The 13,851-nt window shown below is 37.2% G+C and overlaps 1 protein-coding gene across 2 annotated transcripts in view; it reads right to left on the bottom strand.

The window, feature by feature from the left end:
- Window positions 1–13,851, bottom strand: part of LOC121425469 (F-box/WD repeat-containing protein 11-like) — a 41,624-nt gene that overhangs the window by 13,530 nt on the left and 14,243 nt on the right. For both annotated transcript variants that reach the window (XR_005971496.1, XM_041621531.1), the window contains exons 3-7: window positions 9,777–9,963; window positions 3,148–3,241; window positions 2,072–2,209; window positions 1,072–1,190; window positions 84–189 (exon numbers count right to left, since the gene is read on the bottom strand). Coding sequence is in view for 1 of the 2 variants with exons in the window: in XM_041621531.1 (XP_041477465.1) it covers window positions 84–189; window positions 1,072–1,190; window positions 2,072–2,209; window positions 3,148–3,241; window positions 9,777–9,963 (644 nt within the window). In the remaining variant the exon portion in view is untranslated. The remainder of the gene's footprint in view (window positions 1–83; window positions 190–1,071; window positions 1,191–2,071; window positions 2,210–3,147; window positions 3,242–9,776; window positions 9,964–13,851) is intronic.

Genomic DNA, 13,851 nt, shown 5'->3' with positions numbered 1-13,851 from the left:
TAAAACACAAAGGTAGGAGCCAGGCTTAACTTTGGTTGACAGGCAATATGACAGACGAATAATGAACTGTTTAATAATAATACCTTTGAGCATGTGACCATGAGGCCATTATTGAATCGTAAATGAAGAACAGCTTCACTATGGTGGACTAAGGTATTCAGCATGTCGCTTGTATTCACATCCCATACTCTGCAATAGGGAAAAAAACAATGTCAATGTCGACGTTAATGTCAAGGTCAGAGAATGACACTAAGTAGGGACACAACAGTACACATATGCAACAACAATCATGATGACAAATAACCAATTTGCAAAGGGTGGCAACCCTTTGTGCTGTTGAGCATTGGTCTCTTGAAAAACATTAGGATGGAGGTATCTAAAACCAAGGCTGTAACTAAGATAAACAGAATCAAACTGACTGCCAATTTAAATCTGTCTTTAAATTTTTAGCTCAAGATCAAGCAAAAATAATGCTGAAACTTTTACATAAGTGGGTAAAATTGAACACGACAAATTGTTACAAATTATTCGATTTCATTTCAAAGATAGGTAAAACTGAACCAGTTTGTACGACAAAAACATGTATGTATTCAGAACTAAAATATGACAGGCATGTTTTAAGGACTTTTGAGTCCGAAGTGGGTGGTATAAGGAGGGGACGGCCAAAGAAGACAAGGAAGAAGCGAGAGGAGAAGAGTAGGATGGTCGTGTTAAAGATGGCAGTGAAAATGGAGGGAGGGGGTATGGGTAATTGGCTCAAGATTCGGGCCAGCCTTGTTAGGGGGACAAAATTACATTTAATAATACTAATAGTCAGTTCTTGTATGGCGCATAACACATGTGCTTCCGAAGGACTTGGATATTATTACCCTGGCTTTAGCCCTGGTCCTAGCCCAGCAGCCTTTACAGCGCTGGGGCATTTCAAGGAATAAATTCCTGCCAGGTACCCATTCACCTCACCTGGGTTGAGTGCAGCACAACGTGGATAAATTTCTTGCTGAAGGAAACTACGCCATGGCTGGGATATTTTGATATTAGACAACTGATTGACTAAAATAAGTCATAACATACCTGACGGTGGAATCGCTAGAGCCTGTGATAATGACTTTATCGTCATACTGTAGACACAGCACAGAGCCTGTGTGACCCATTAATACTGTTCTACATTGCAGAGATTGCCGGTCCCAGATCTACAAAAATAATAGGGGAAAAGGGTATTACTATTAGAGGGTCAAACAAAAAGACATCTTGAGACCAAATCTTTCAAATGCAGAGTGCACAGCAGGTGCTCTGCTAAAGCCAAGGTAATTATGCTGCAATCTTGTAAGTTGTTAAGTGCTTAGAGACTTCATATATCAGTAAGTGATTGTCAAAAAAGTATAATTAGAATATTATTACTATTTATTTTTGCTACAGAAAGCAAAAGGAAAATAAAACACTTTTTACAACTATGTGGTTATGCCAACATTTAAAACCACTTCTGTATTAAGAGTTTTTCTGGTTAATGTGGTTTATATGGTTAGTCATTTCAAAAGATATATTTCAAAACACACAAATACTGATCTTGTGATATTCAGTAAATACTTCTGCTCTTTTTTAATGACTAAAATGCAACACATCTGTGATTTTTTTACAAGGGCCAATTTGACCATTTTCACTAATATATGCTTGTAGACACACAATTGAAGTTAAATATTTCATGAGGACTGACATGTGAAACTCAAAATGATAAATATTTGTACAGTAAAATGAAACTTATGGAAAATGGCCTTGCCCTAAAGAAAATTTTGACATTTAAAGCCTGAAATACATATCAGGCATTCACATTATGTAGTCATGAAACACATCCTTCATAATCTGTTAAAAATATATGTTTTAACGTTCATGTACAGAAAATTTAGGAAGAAGAGTTTCATCAAGAAAATCGCCTGTGATTCTCAATGTCATATCTTTTAACGTTCATAAGCTACTGAAAATCCATGCATCTGATTGGGTGAGATGAAATTAGACGATGAAAAATCACAGTCAACGCTCTTAATGAAATGCCCCCTCCCCTCCATGATAATCTTACCTTGATTGTGTTATCCCTAAGACCACTAACGATTTTTGTGTCGTCGTACTGGAGGCAGTAGACGCCTTTTGACGTTTCACTATGGCACTGGATTCGATAGAGTTCATGGTGACCACACCTCCAGTTGTGTTCAATATTCTACAATAGGAGAGAGGGAGAAAGGAAAAGGAGAAAGATGGTTATTAAAACAGACAGGCCTGTATTCTGAAGTCAGGTTTAAAGCGATTGTTTAACATTGGTTTGACTTTTAAAAAATCTGAGCTAGAAGGTCACATTTGTCACCTGTGTCTGTGATATGTTACAAAAATGAAGCCCTGAAAAAATTGCGGTCGAAAATCATTATTTAGTGCTTCAAAAATTGAAATATAAAGTGACCGGAAACACAATCTTAATTTCATCCCATACACTTATGTGTACCATTTAGGTGTCTATAAGACGCCTATTTACTAAATCGGGGTTTGCCTTGTAGTTAATAGCTTTTCATTCTCAATAATGGTTGTTTTCAGGGTTTATTAGTTCTAATACATGCACTTGTACACATGTTTCATCTTGGTTTGAGAATTTTTTAAATCGGCTGCTCACAAAGTTAAACCATACCTTTAACTTAGACCATGGTCTAACTCTGTGCTAGAATTATGGGAAGCCAAACATGTCAAATTTTTTATTAAGTTACAGTATGTTTCTTATGTTTACTGTGCTCTTGCCTGATTCATCAATGGTGATATTTGAACTTCCTAGACAATTATGAATGATTTGAGTGCCAAATGAGCTAAAATGTGATATCTCTACCATTCGTGATTTATGTTACAATTGGCTATCCATACTTAAACCACAAAACCCAAGTTTAAGTTAAAACCGACTTCAGAATACGAGCCACAGTGTTTGGGATATGCAATGTATATGTAATGGGAAATAAATGAGAATAGAGAATAATGGCATGTAAAATCAGTGGTATGTCATTTCCCACAAAAATAAGGGTCACCATGTAAAGTCATGGGTAAAGTCATACTCAAATAAATGAACAGCTTTATGAAATGGCATTGAATCTAGTATTATGCAATAAGACAAGATATTACCTCTATATTTTGAATGATTCTTGGATATAGTTTCCTGAAGAATGAATCCCCTTGTTGCTGGTCTCCTGGCTTGGGTTTGAATAAATATTGAACCCTGCAAGATACAAAGAGGGAGGGAAGATAGAGATTGTAAGAGCAGGGTATGGAAAGCTACATACCACAGAATACAATATAAAGAATGAACTGCATTGTTGCTGGTCTGCTGGCTTGTATTTAATTAAATAATGAACCCTGCAAGATAAAAGAGGGAGGGAAGATAGAGATCGTAAGAGCAGAGCATGCAAGACTTGATAAAAGTGAATGAATCGCCTTGTTTCTGGCATTGTGGCATGGGTTTGAAGTTTTGAACAGATAGTGAACCTGAAAGATAAAGGGGGGGGCTGAGTTGGAAATTGTAAGGGCAGAGTATGGAAGACTTGATAAAAAAAAGAATATTAAGTGCAGTTATTATAGAAATAATGAATGTTTATGAGTGCAATGGGCAGAATACTTGCTTCATGAGGTGAAAGATGAAAAGATCCATTCACTCGGCATAGGCAAGTTGGATCCTCAATTTCATCTTTCACAGAATGAAGTAGTCTTCCATTGCACAAATGAAAAGAAAACTCATTATTTGTTTTATATGGTACCTAAAAATAGTTCCTTGTCTTTCAACATTTATAAATTTTGAATGCAAAATGCATTCTTTATGAGCGCGGTCTGTTGATTGTCGTATACATACAACATGCACTCTGCAAACACGAGAGCTTTTACGCGAAACGCCAGTGGCTTTGGCAAGCGTGCAATAGTCAGGATCGTATGGCTGAATGATCAATATCAAACAACCAATCAAATGACAAGGATCTATCTACATGTAGGTGTCGTATAAATTTGCATATTTTATGTGAAAGCTTACTGGTGGACTACCAAATAGCATGCGTCCCTTTTATATGACTGTATGACAAACATGATATTTTAATGTACTACAAGAACACACTTTCCTGCTCAAGAATGAAACCGTGACCTAAAAATCTACATGCTATTTGTCACAACTCTTGTATGCTCTGATAAAGGAAGGGTGAAATAGAGTTGTAACTTGAGCTAAACTTAGAACAGGAAGGAAAGATTGCATGGAGAAAAGGAAAAAAATAACTTGGGCAATATCTATGAGGCAATATTCTGATTTGAGCAATAAGGGAAGAATGTACAAAATAATACAATTTTAAACTTTTAAAATTTAAAACATACATTGTAAAGTGAAGAGGTACACATATTTATGAATTGCATACTTTGATATATTTTTACAATTTTCAAAAAACATTAATGAATAATGTGGATTACTTCGTTAGTTCATTTTATGATAAAACAGTAATATCATCAATGATTTTGCATGATTTCAAAACTATTTAATAAAAAAACAAATGTTAAATAAAGAGGCTTAATGGCAAATATTTTCAAGCAATCTCCTGTACATTGTACGTACATGTAGGCCTCTGTGTAATACATGTACAGGCCTATATCACACTGTACATGTACATGCAGTCTCTTTGACGATGAACAAATACAAATATGTAGGGGAAGGCGGGGTAAGTTGTGACAGTTTTTGCTTTTTGCATGTTAGAATTGATATGATTAATAATCTTGTCGAAATAAGTACCTTGCCTTGAAATTTAATTCTTCTGAAATATTTTCTACCTACATATAACTTTCTATCCCCACACTGAAAGTCATCGTGACCTTTGAAAAAAACGATGTCAAATGGCTCAACTTGCCCCATATATGGGGTAAGTTTGAGCCACCTTCTGGGGTAAGTTGAGCCACAAAAACTATGTACAAAATGTATGAGGGGAGAACCAGCATGTCAATTTTTTGTTTAAAGTCTTTTCACTTGCTAATTCTCAATAAATACTAACATCCTTTAAAAGGAAAAGAGCAGTCATGTAAATTTGCTCCTTTCAGCCAGCATTTCAATCGATTTTTATGGTTTGTTTGTTTTTTAAGATACATTACCATAGGAATTACCATGGCTCAACTTGCCCCATGCTGTTTGGCTCAACTTACCCCAGTCCGAACTAAGTGCGATAATTTTGTATCCACACATTTATTATGCATCCATCATATAAAAGACTATGACAAGAATGAAGATCCATACCTGGACTAATAATGTTGTTATCATGTCTTTATTATATTTAAAGACGTGTATGTTTATAAAGCACTTATCTATTTCACACTCTTTTTTACTTTTTTGGCTGAAATTCATATTTTTCCCTCTAAAAAACTACTTTTTGTTTCAAAGTTGAAAACAATGTGGTGGGGTTAGGGGTTATGCTATGGGTCATCAATACATGACACCACCACAATGTCTGACTCATTCATTATTGGCCTGGGGCTGGTGGCTCAACTTGCCCCTATGCTCAACTTACCCTGCCTTCCCCTACTGTAGGCCTACATTGTTGTTCACATCATGGGGGGTAATAGTGCCATGTAATATTACTCTACTACATGAATCTCCCCCGATACAGTACTATCTACATGTATCTCACACTGTGAATGAAATGATGAATGACTAATTGAGGGTAGATGACTAACCCTGTGTATTAACCTTGCAGTTCATATTGCACTGGACATAACAATGGGAGCAGCTAATTCATCAACACACTTTCATACCGTAGCATAGCATGGCACGGACACATGACTCTGTCACGTTCATGCACCGCACTACTCTACATGTACGCAGAACTGTTATGATGAGCATCATAAAAAAAAAACAGAACGCATGAGGTACAATGGTCATGTAGATGTTTTGTGATGAAATGATAAGGCACAAACACTGCACTGATCGGGGATAATACATTGTAATATGTTCTTTTCAAGAAACTATAGCCCTATAGAAAGCAATCATTCTTCTACACGCATAGAGACTATTTATTTCATAAGGAATTATGCGTCTCTGAGAACAGCTTTATTATTATTAATATTATTATTACTATTATTATTATTATGTAGCTCATCTATTCTCCATGGCAGCATGTGCCATGTAAAACAATTGAAGTACAGTCTACAATATGTATGTATTAATCATGCTTTCTATGACATAAAAAGAGTTGTTTTCATATTTCATTTCTACACAAAAAGGAAGTACATGTAGTAGAATCTCTCCCTGAAAATGTACAAATAATGTCCATCGATTTGCTCTCTCTAAATTTATGATTTGTATCATTTATTACATTATTATGGCAGAATCATACACCTGTACTACAGTCAAAGAATAATAATTAAGAACTTTGTGACATCTCATGGGAGCAGATTTAATCCCCTCCCAAATGAAAGAAAATCCATAAATACCATTTTTTTAATTGATATGAATATGATACTTTTTTTTCAGAAACATACATGTGTTTTGTCAGGCTTTAAGACAACATTTTTATCACTCTGAGAAAATGTAAAATTTTCCAATTTACATCTTGGCATTTTATACACAATGCTTAAAGGTCAAGTCCACCTCACTTATTTTTTAATGGATTATTATCTGCTACTCTAGTGGATTAAAAAAAAATACAAGAAAATGAATTTTCATTTATAGTGTGCTATCACATTTTCATAACAGCAGGGAGTATACAACTTTTGTAACTTTTCCCTTTAAAGGTCAAGTCCACCTCAGAAAAATGTTGATTTAAATCAATAGAGAAAAATCAGACAAGCACAATGCTGAAAATTTCATCAAAATCGGATGTAAAATAAGAAAGTTATGACATTTCAAAGTTTCGCTTATTTTCAACAAAATAGTTATATGAACGAGCCAGTTACATCCAATGAGAGAATTGATGACGTCACTCACTCACTATTTCTTTTGTTTTTTATTGTTTGAATTATACAATATTTCAATTTTCACGAATTTGATGATTAGGACCTCATTCCCTGAAGCACAAAATGTTAAAATAATGGAATTCCACGTGTTCAGGGAGGAATGAAACTTCATTTCACATGACAATGATGAGAAAATGAAAATATTCCATATTTCATACAATAAAATACAAAATAGTGAGTGAGTGATGTCATCAACTCTCTCATTTGGATGTAACTGGCTTGTTCATATAACTATTTTGTTGAAAATATGCGAAACTTTAAAATGCCATAACTTTCTTATTTTACATCCGATTTTGATGAAATTTTCAGTGTTATGCTTGTTGAATTTTTCTCTTTTTATTCAAATCAAGTTTTTGTTGGGGTGGACTTGTCCTTTAAGAATACATGTACAGCCAAAAGTGCTTTTTATAATATAAAATGACAAAGAATAGCGGTATATGCTTGGTCTATGGAAAATATGTGAGACTAAATAAGCATAATCAGCAAGTCTCCAATGGATGAAAAAATGATTATTTTTTCCATCCACAAGTTTTCGCTCCAAACCTTTCTCCAATTGTTCTGTTTTATCGATACCATGCAACTTGATTAAAAGATGGACCTCCCCTTTAAAATTATGGATCCCATCCATGTATATTTTGATATATTCATGAATCTGGATTAAACATCTGTAGCATTCCCATACAGTGTACAATATGCTTCTCTCTAGGGCTCTTGTAGGGCTGGATTGTCTACATATTTCTAATTGTCTAAAAAAACATTGGCACAATGTGCATGAATGAATGAAAATAAACCTTGGATTTTACATTGTACACTCTATTGTACATGCTGTACATGCACAAATTAGCTAGTCCTTGCAATCCAAACTATTAAAAGTGAACATGTGCATATCTTCCCAAGGTACACGTATGTACATAAGTTCTCCTAAAAATTTGGTCTTTTTATAATAGAGAAAGTGTTGAAGAGATGAAGGAAATTGGGGCATTTACAGTTTTAAACACCGCTCGAATCAAATGCCCTCAGAATGGCATTGGTGCCCTACCAAATATTTGTACCCTAAGGCCAAAATAATTGCCCTTTGCCTAAAGCCCTGGTGCCCTGTGGTAATCCAGTGGATCTGTCGCATTGAAAAGTACATTTAAAGATAAATGAAAGTAGTTGATTTCACAAGAAAGTCAGTAATACCCTTTTCATAAACCCATCCTCCACAGGGGGAGTTGTCCTCCTGGACCTGGGGGGTGTTTCACAAAGATTTTAATCATGACTTAAGTCGCACTTAAATGCCGACGTGTAAATGATATGCAACGCGCGATCTCATTGATAGATAAGCATTAGTGCGCATCCTCATAACATGATCTGACCAATGCGGTCAAGCCTTTCACACCGTACGCAACTCGGTATTTCAGTGCGACTGTAAGTCATACAGTGTACTTAAATCTTTGTGAAACACCCCTCCCCCAGTTTTCTAAGAGCCATCTTCTCATAAAAAAAACCAAGAACAAGAATTCCATACATTAAACTACCAAACAAAAGCTTAGTCTCCAGGCACAGACTCATACTTGACATTTTGAACAATAACAGGTCTTGAGTGAAGACTAGACTCCAAACACTCCGTCTGTGCCAAATAAAGGCCACCACACACCTTACGACCCGACTGGTCTGCGACTGGCTTGCGACTGAGTGAGGGGAGATGAATGGCAAGGTAGTCATGAGCCTCGACACCGCACACCTTGTGATCCAATCTGCGACTCACGCATGCGCTTTTTGCCATGTAGCAACTGAGAAAGTGCGCTTACAATCGTGAAACTCTGCTGTCTGATTGGCTGGAAGTTTGATTGAGCTTGCGATTCCGTCATAATGATTCGACACGTCAAATCCTTACGATTTTCCTTGCGACTTGTCTCTGACCGGTCTACGACTCTCAAGCTTACAAGAGCTGTGACTTCACACCTCCCCTCACTCAGTCGTGAACCAGTCGGGTCGTAAGGTGTGTGGTGGCCTTTAGACTTGGTAGAACCAGCCACAGTACATAGTGAATCTAGTCTCAATAATTCAGACTCTGCATTATGCACTAAATGCAAATTGCAAAAAACAAGGGTCTGTGCATGCAGACAAAAGCTTGAGGTTGCTTCTTTTATTCAGACTTAGAAATAACCTTACACAACAGATGTCAGATTTTAAAGAGAATCTTGTGACCTGGGCCCTGTAACATAAGGCTATTAAAGCGATTGATCGTTGGGCTTACATGTATTTTTACGACTGATCAATACACAATGGTCAATGCAATTGGTACTAGAAATCAGCCCCAAGATCGATCCCTACGCTCCATGTTACAGGGTTTAACTTACCATCCCCTTCTCTCTAGAAATAACATTACACAACAAATGTGAGATTTTATAAAGAATCTTGTGACTTGGGCCCTGTAACATAAGGCTATTAAAGCGATTGATCGTTGGGCTTACATGTATTTTTACGACTGATCAATACACAATGGTCAATGCAATTGGTACTAGAAATCAGCCCCAAGATCGATCCCTACGCTCCATGTTACAGGGTTTAACTTACCATCCCCTTCTCTCTAGAAATAACATTACACAACAAATGTGAGATTTTATAAAGAATCTTGTGACCTGGGCCCTGTAACATGTAGCTTAGCAATTGATCGTGGAGCTTATTCTTATGACTGATCAATACACAATGGTCAATGCAATCGGTACTAGAAATCGGCCACAAGATCGATCCCTACGCTTCATGTTCATACAGGGTTCTGTTGAATATAAACTTACCATCCTCTCCTCTCTGCCAAGCCTCTCCATAGGTTATCCGTTCTAACTTTGTGTTCGATGAGTTTCTTCCATAGCATGCCGTCTGATATTACACGTTTCCATTCCTTACACACTCCCTCGGCAGCACACAATGACTTTGAGTCCAGATAAGATAAGATCTTCTCAGCAACATGATCTAGGCCTTTCTCTGTAATTAAGAAAAACAACCCCATAAATTGTCAAATTTTATTCAACTGCAGTTTTTTGTATGATTTTCAGAAGCATAAAATGCATTGCTCAAAGATAAGATTACCAGGACAAATTTGATATCAAATGGGGTTCCGATAGGATGTGAGGTTCCTGTTTCACCAAGGAGTATGATTGATTCAATTGATCTCAATTATATGGAAATCCAGCAGCACCGTAATTCTTTGCTTAAGGGGGTATCTCACTGGGCTTGAAACTAGTTCGCGACTACAAATTTTGCTAGTTGCAGAGACGTCTCCGTGACATCTCTGAGACGTCTCATGAAAATTACAGAGTCTCCGAGGAGTCGCAAGAAGATTAAACATGTTTAATATTTTTGGAGACTGTTTCTAGTCTCCGCGACGTCTCCGAGAAGTCTCCATCAGTTGCTGCGACGTCTCGGAGACTAATGATATCCGCGACTGCTGAGACGTCGCCGCGATGTCTCAGAGACGTCTCAGAGACATCGCGAAGACCTGCTGGAGACCAAAAAAAATTATAATACATTGCGGAGACGTCTCCGCGACACTTCTTCACACTGTTTGACCCACTTCAGAAACCATGTGACTGAACGCGTGCTGATATCCCTCCTCCTGCTCCAAGTCAGGTGTACATGTATGATCTTTCAAACGTTCCATCGAGACGTCTCCTTGGTGAGAGCGCAAGCCATTTTTGTCTCCAAGACGTCTCCGCGACTGCAGCGACTGATAAGTTGGAGACTGTCGCGGCGACGTCTCCGTTGGTGAGATAGGGCCTTTACCGGTATACATGTACGTAAAGCATAAAGGATTTCAATTGCTTTAAACCAAGAAAGGTCATGTTGATGGACCAAAAAATGATAATGTGCAAGAGTTTATGTTTATCAAAGGCCCAAGACATACATTACACATGTACATCTACAATGTAGATGATGGTGATGTTGGCTTGCCATAATGTAGTTGAAATTGATTGGATTAGTCACACTCGTTTGTAAGAAGGAGCTCCGATAATGAAGAACACTTTAATACAAGACTTCCATAGGGAATAATAATACCATTAGTTTCCATTCTTCCATTTATGTACATTCCATAGATATTCACAAAATATGGGCAAATCTTTAAACTCTGCTCTCAGACAAAATTATTGTATTCTTTGATACACACAAGCTTTTCCTGGCATAAATGGGGCGGACACATGTTTAGGTTGGCACATGTTTCCCTGATTCTGTTGTCTAGGCAAGTAGGCGTACATGTACTTGCCCTTGATATTACAACAGAATCTGAGATTATTAGCTTAGTGTAAGGTACATGTAATTACGGCCAAAATGAAATTTGATCATTTCATCACTATAAGCACTCTACAAGTGGTATAACAAGACTCTGAATTACATACATGTATATTATTTTTCTTTTAAAATAGAGGTTTTCTCCACGACACACCCTCTTCCTCATCAAGACACACAATGTACATGTACTTCATTCCAATATAGCTTTCTGGAGCGGCAAGAGGAATTATCGCAAAGTAGTTGAAGATTTCAAGCCTTGTACTACTACATACTGTATGTACATACATAGCATTGTCCATAAAAGTACATGTATGGAGTCATGCAGATATTCATATCTCCATCATCATATATCCATTTTATTTTAGAATCTTCATGTACACATGTACATGTACATTGTTATTTGTACAAGTACATGTAGGCCGGCATTAACGGTCATGAAAAGCAAACAAAAATACATGTACATACTGTATACACCTGTACTGTATGAATGAGACAATGATTAATCTACAGCAAATAATCAACAGAAGTTTTTCCCAGTTTCAAGACACAGTTTCGAGCTACGTGCGTACACAAGTCACAGACAAACAACCACACTCACCGAACTCAAACATACTGCCTTCCTGGATGGAAAAAAATACCCATTTCAAATTATGGGACGAGTCTTAAATTACAAACACGTCTCAAAGTATGCATTACTAAAACCCCTTTTATCTGGTCTGCCAGCCTGCCTTGCCTACCTGCCCTGGATATAAAGGGGTTGCTGAGAATTCTAAATACACAGCCATCATACGATGATGTACCAAACACAATAGGATGTCCCTGAATCTACCCAGCCATGACCCCTCGATGATGCAAATTGTCTTGAAATATTCATCAAGACGATATGAGATGCATCGTTGTAAGAGTGTTATTGTCACATCCTAACCTTCTTCGGGAACTTTATAGGAGAGAAGAGAAAATGGAAGAAAACTAGGGTGTGTTCCGATTATTTTCTTGAACTGGAATCACATATGTGTAATAAATTACATTATATGAGCCCAAGGTCCATGCTCAAAAGTTAAGAACACCATACCTGTACATGTACATACATGTATACATATTGTCAACAGATTATTTTCTAATTTTGAAAAATAATGTTCACAGACACAGAGACACTGCAAAAGTGGTTGGTTGACTGAACTGATACCCTTTTTAGACAGGCTAAAATTTCCTTAACCCCGTAGGTGGGGCTAAATGGCAATTTAGCCCCACCTATAGTACGGGGTTAAGCTTAGCCCACTTTCGTTTTACACAGCGTTTTTGCAAAGTGGGCTAACCCCACCTATAGTACGGGATTATTTGGCCCTGCAAAAAAGCAGGGTTATCCCACCAATTGCGGTGCTAAGAGCAATAGTACGGGGTTAAGATCGCATGTGTAAAACGAAAGTGGGCTAAGCGCTCCCATTCATGCCCTGCAACAGAGCCGGCCCTGTTGTCCAATCAGAGGTAAGTATAATGAATATTCATGAACAGCGATCACGGCGATGAAAAAAAAAGCGCGCGCCAGAAGTCAGCGATTTTGGATATGACCCGAATGACCCCTCAGTGCGCTCGTGAATATTCATGAGCTACCAATAGTCCGGGGTTAGCGAGTTTCGTGTGTAAAAAGCAAGCATTCCTTATCCGGGGTTAGCAAAAACAATTTGGCATGTGTGAAAAGGAAAATAAATAGTACGGGGTTAAGGAGAGTACGGGGTTAGCGATAGTCCTGGGTTAAGAAAATCCTGTGTAAAAAGCTTATGAGTGGACTCATGCATGAACCTAAACCCTATTATACCTGTATGTGTAAGTAAAAAAAAAAAAAATTGACACCTCACAAATCCCAAATTTTAGGAAAAAATATGTCATGAATGCATCATTTTTTATATATGGCTGGAAAGAGTATCTTCTCCCAAATAATTTGATACCATATTTATATGGTATCTTCATGCTTGAATAATATTTGCAGTGATGTAAATTTTGAGTGCGCCATTTGAAGTAAAGGCATGACTGCAATGAATGAACCCAGATGCCAATGATGTCAAAATCCTCCATGAGTTTTAATACATGGATTTGTTAAAATCTTTTTCAATAAAATTAACTTGAGAATTGATACCTAAATGTGTTTATTAAACAATTATCATGTAAATTTCTGAATAGGTGTTTTGAAATGGATTTTAATGTACGGTAACCCTTGTAGGATTATGACAGCATTATTGCAGTCATGCCTTCATAATTCGGCGCAAATCAAAATTTACATCACTGCAAAAAATACCACCTGGTCATCCAAGCGTTAACACACATGTACCAAATAAATATGGTACAGTATCAAATTATTTGGGAGAACGCACATGTATTCTTTCAGGCGGTATTGGTAATAACTGTGAGGCTGTTCTCACTACGTTCCTAAACGATCTTCCAAACCAGTTTGGAAAACCACCTCGCGATGTAGTTTTCAAGATCGCTTTGCCTCGTTAAACTGGTTTTACCGTAAGTGAGGACACAACCGTTCTTCGGGAAGCGATCTTCGCACATTTTGAGCGCGCTACTCCACACAACAGGTGTAGA

The sequence above is a fragment of the Lytechinus variegatus genome, chromosome 12, assembly GCF_018143015.1.
Source record: "Lytechinus variegatus isolate NC3 chromosome 12, Lvar_3.0, whole genome shotgun sequence".
Taxonomy (NCBI): domain Eukaryota; kingdom Metazoa; phylum Echinodermata; class Echinoidea; order Temnopleuroida; family Toxopneustidae; genus Lytechinus; species Lytechinus variegatus.
This window is presented reverse-complemented; position numbering and strand designations above follow the sequence as displayed.